The following is a 5000-nucleotide window of genomic DNA, read 5'->3' as shown; positions in this document are numbered from 1 at the left end:
TAAGGATAAATCAGTCCAAACCTTCTCCGACAGTTCTCCGATTCAGGAGCTCACTGTGCGTGCGCATACTTATGAAACAAGTGTGAACATCGCCCCATCCATCAGTCGAAACCTTCTCCGACAGTTCTCGGATTCAGGAGCTCACTGTGCCTGCGCATACTTACGAAACAAATGTGAACATCGTTCTGTGTATTTTTATCTTCAAAAAGTCTTGATAGCACAAGTGTTACTAACATTTTTAAAATACAACAACACTTTTGAGTTTAAGATACATGATTCGATGTTTCAAACAACGAAACATGTTCCTTAAACTCAAAAGTGTGGTTGTATTTTTAAGAATATCTTCAGTTATGCTTTTATGTCAACGTGCATGTAAACAGCAAAATGGCGCACATGAAAACGCACAAGAAGGAAAACTGAGATGCTTTTTATACCTGCGGCAAAGGTTGTGGTAATATGAAGAGAGATTCTAACAGGGCACACCGATATTGAGCGAACAGGAAGAAGTTAAACAGTTTTGGCTGGTACAGACGATATCACAGACACCACCTATAAGCGTTTTACTCCTTTGAATAAGGAAAACAACGTTTAATTAGATAAGGATACCTTTCCTATTCCTGCAAGGACGCAAACATGGCCGCTGTAACGTTAAGTAAATCAAGCGAATTACGGTTGCCGTAGATTCGCCTGACGGCCTACACGATGTTAGTTAGGACTAAGGAGGGGGGATGCAGCCATTCCCCTCCTTTTCTGCCTTTATTTTTTTTTTAGTTTCTTCTCGTTTTTCGAGGGGGTTGCGGTCTCACTGGAATGTCTTCAACACCTCTTGCTGAATGCCCTAGTGGAACAAGCACGAGTCGATCCAACATTATTTATTTGCAAAATTGGGATTTGTCAGACTCACCTATTGAGTTATACACAGAGAAAGACTTTTTCTTGCTGTAAAGGATGCTCAGGGGATTTTTTTTCTCAAAACGACAGGGATTAGTATCAGTGCTGATCATTAACCAGCCTTCATCTTTTTTGCAGCTAGTGTACTTTTTGGATATCTCAAAAGAGCGATCAGAACCCTTATCGTTCGGTTGAAGAGCAAATTTGTGCAGACTTGAAGTACTGTTGAGGTCATTCCACGTGGCGAAATTAAGATTTTCCTTGGTAAACCATGCAACATTATCATTAACGGCATTGAACTTTAGAGAACGCACTTCTTGACTATCTTTGTAGAGCGCAACACGAACCTGCAAATTGATAGCAAGAACACCCAGTGAGTAAAAGCTGTTGGGGGTTTTCAATTGGCTGGCGTGGAACCAACACCAAAGACAATATACACAGACACAGCCAATGAAATGATCCAGTTATAATCAAATTTGATATCGTATTTTCAATAAACGCTTACTTTAAAACGTCGCAGTTTTGTTTAAGGTGATTCCCGGGTAAAAGAACCCGTCATAGATTTCCGATGAAACTTGGTATGATGACATTACAGTACAAGGAGATGTTAAAAAGGTAATTAAAAGAGGGGGTCACCGTGCTTGTTTTCATGCCACGATGCTGACAAATATGGTTATTTAGGTGACTTTTGGTTATCTCAGTGCACAACAAACAAGATCGATTATTTTTCAATGCCGCGTGCTATATCACACAGAGTTCGACTTTCGTTGATTGCTTATTCATCTACGTCCCAGAAAAAATGGCTTCAAATACCCTGCATTATTAATTGATATTTTTATCCTTTAAAGGAAACATAATTTGGACTTGCTCTGCTGGGCCCGTTACGTCTCTATCTGTAGCATTTATTTCATTTGCCAAAAAAGTAGCTATAGATTTCTGCCAAATTTTTTCTCAGTTATTGCAGATATTGTTCTCATTGAATTTATAAAATAAAAAGTGGGGGTCACCGTGCTCGTTTAAGAGAAAAGGAGCTTTTATCTCGCTATCGAGCTTAGTTTGAGGGAAATCCCTTATGTTTTGTACGCGCGCGCGCTCATGTGCGCGTGCAGATGACGCAAAAATCGTGCGCAGTAGGAATGCGCAATGCAAAACCAGGGAATCACCTTAAATGCACAACGTTTAAGGATAATGTTTTACTAGGAATTTAGACCATATGCTAGGTTACGAGATGCCGGGCGTCCCATGTTTCGATAGTTAAAGCGACAATTCTCCCTTCACAAGTCTTTCAGGATTATTTTTCGAACCCGCGAACACGTCATGAGTGTCATGCAGGTACGCTGCATTGACCGATAGCCTTTTCGGGTCAGGGAGCAGTACAATAGAGCTTCTTCCAATACCCGCATACAGGAAAACGAGATGTCTATGTTTCCTACCTGCTTAGGATTAAACGTGTTCCAGTTTTGAGAAAGTACCAGACGGTTTTTATAGTGTCCAGGGAAAGTTGAAGATGTATCCAGGGCGGCCGTCACATTCTCAGAATGTGTGTCTGGTGATTTCCACATCTCCGCAACGTACAAAGGCGTTGCCTTTGCGACAACTTTAAATACCATCGTCCAACCTGCAATTATTAGTAAAAAATGTTATGCATATCAATGGAAAACAAAAATACGTATACAAATGATTTACCAGTTAACTAACGATGGGATATTTTTGGTTGCTAAATCTCCTCACACTTTGCAATTCCCCCTCGAAATTTTGCATTTATGTACATGAGAACCGGCACTGATTATTTGCCCGAAGAACAAGATTAGTTCAGTAGTTCGCATAATTGGGTCTATTTCTGAGAAGAGATCACTTTTTGACACATTTGTTTTCTTTTCCACACTTCAATGCAGAGCAGTTTGCAATGTTAACCCCGGGAAACAGGCATTAGTGAATGTGGCTACAATAGCCGGCAAACAGCTGCTTATATCTTTGTCAACTTAACGTAACTTATGCACCTCGTTCAAACCGAATGTAAAGGCCCAAAGACAAGCTATTAGTCTAATTTTTCTAATAGGAATTTAGCTTCTGTGAAACGTGTTTAGGTTAGTTGCATTTAAATCATTACAATAGGTATCTGAATTTTCCATGCCATGGGTCGATAGAAAGACCAGACGGGGATCTTCGTTGCGCAGGGTTGAGCAATATTTTACCCATAGAAAACAAGAATAAAAGAAATTGATTACCTCCTCCATCGCTTGTCTGATCACAGTAAACTGGAAGATGTCCGAAACTGTCGTTCAGTCGAATATCATAGGTTCCTGTAACGCTTGGAGCTTTGGAGCAGCCAGTGACTGGAAAGGATAAATATCTAAAATTGGATGAAGGTTTCTTTGCAAATTAACAGGAAAACTCTGCTTTATCAGGGCATTCTTTGCAAACTAACCACACATTTTCCTGGGATAATTGAAGAAGCATCAGAGGCTTGACACATCAAAGCCATCCCCTGTTGAACCATAGTTAATAGGATGATGGTGGCTTTCTACCTGACGCCTTTTTTCATCTTATTAAAATGAAAGGACGCGCTATTAACTATTAATGACTGCAACCTTCTCCTTTTTTATGTAAATTGGTGAGCATCTAGCCAGGAGTGTCGAAACGTTGCATGAGCCTTTGCAGTTGAAAATGTTTTAGTTACATTCAAAGCGGAGCTCATCGCGTGGAAGGCACACTCGGAGTCAGAGTACCAAGGTTAAGAAAATATGATAACCCTTGGAATTTCGAGAAATTCTAGTTTTGGTTATGACGTCTTCATACGACAGTCCGTCCGTCCGTACGTTCAACTTTTCATGTAAGTCAGTACGCAAAATATCGCACTAATGGAATCCACGCTTTTTTTGGCGGGAAGTTGCATGACCAGCGTTCTGCATTTGACGCTGCGTTTTAGTAACAAAAGGAAAAAGTTTAAAGACAACCCGAAAAACAAGCTAAGGCCATCCCCTTTATTTTTTCGTTTAGCGTCGAATGCGTTCCCTGATATTGGGTCGGTCGGTCGGATTGAAAAGAAAAACCTAAAAGAAATTATCACAAATAATCTCGGAATCGGCGGGCCGGCTACGCCAGCATCTTTGCTGCGGAGCCTGGAAAACAACAAGACGTGAACCCCAAATCAATATGGCGGAAAAGTAGGTTGATGTTATTGTAAAATTAAGACAGCATGGGATAAAGGATCAACCACCGAAACTCCTATGAGGCATAAAAATGATTTTTGTTTTTTGTTTTTTTTGGAAAATGGCAAAAATTTGTGTCGGTCGGACGACGCTAAATGGAGAAAAACAAAGAGGATGGCCTAAGTATTTTTTTAAATGTTGTACAAAGAGGAAAGACTTGGAAAGATAGAGAGAGCAAAAACCAGTAAGCAGGCGCTCAACGTAAAAGAGAGCGACTGAGAGCACGAAAAACAGACGAAATACCAGTGAGAAGCAACGAGAGAAAAAGAGCAAGGAAGAGTCCGAATAAAGAGAAGGAATCATAGAGACGAGCAGCGGAACAAAGAGCAAGCACGAGCACTTGAAAACAGGGTGAATAATGGTGACAAAAAACAGCAAGAAAGAAGAAGGGAAAATACACGCAAACAGACTAGTCATGAAAATGTTCGTCATACTGAAGGGAGTACACCAAATGATGTCTGAACAACAGCTGCTGAAAGGTTTTTGATAAGATTTGGAGAAACTGTCAAAAACCTCATCCCCAAATAAAATCATGAGTATAAGATTTACCTACCAAGAACTTTACAATGCTTTCCAGTATATCCCCTTAAACATTTGCAGTAGTGGGTATTATCGGCTGAGTTGATAGCGCATTTTCCGTGCGGAGAACACAGATTTCCATAGCAGTCGTTCTGTCAAGTTGAAAAGTAGATTACGCGTGAAAAAACTAGCACCTTTAAGTATTGCAGACGATTGCCTGATGTGTTGCCGGTGAGAGTAATCCTGTACCTGTTCCAGACTGCTATTTTCAGTGATCCCTAGCTTCTTTTGCTATCAGGTCTAAGTACATTGTCTCTGTTGTATCATCTATTGTTTCGTTGTCCAATCACAGACCTCATCTGGAAAGCTACAGGGTCT

General features: G+C 40.4%; 1 protein-coding gene across 1 annotated transcript in view; it reads right to left on the bottom strand.

Moving 5' to 3' along the window:
- Positions 1 to 5000, bottom strand: part of LOC137988452 (uncharacterized) — a 16903-nt gene that overhangs the window by 725 nt on the left and 11178 nt on the right. The window contains exons 3-6 of the mRNA XM_068834436.1: positions 4657 to 4774; positions 3120 to 3227; positions 2325 to 2509; positions 905 to 1238 (exon numbers count right to left, since the gene is read on the bottom strand). Coding sequence (XP_068690537.1) covers positions 905 to 1238; positions 2325 to 2509; positions 3120 to 3227; positions 4657 to 4774 — 745 coding nt within the window. The remainder of the gene's footprint in view (positions 1 to 904; positions 1239 to 2324; positions 2510 to 3119; positions 3228 to 4656; positions 4775 to 5000) is intronic.

Source organism: Montipora foliosa, unplaced genomic scaffold (genome assembly GCF_036669935.1).
Source record: "Montipora foliosa isolate CH-2021 unplaced genomic scaffold, ASM3666993v2 scaffold_419, whole genome shotgun sequence".
NCBI lineage: Eukaryota > Metazoa > Cnidaria > Anthozoa > Scleractinia > Acroporidae > Montipora > Montipora foliosa.
This window is presented reverse-complemented; position numbering and strand designations above follow the sequence as displayed.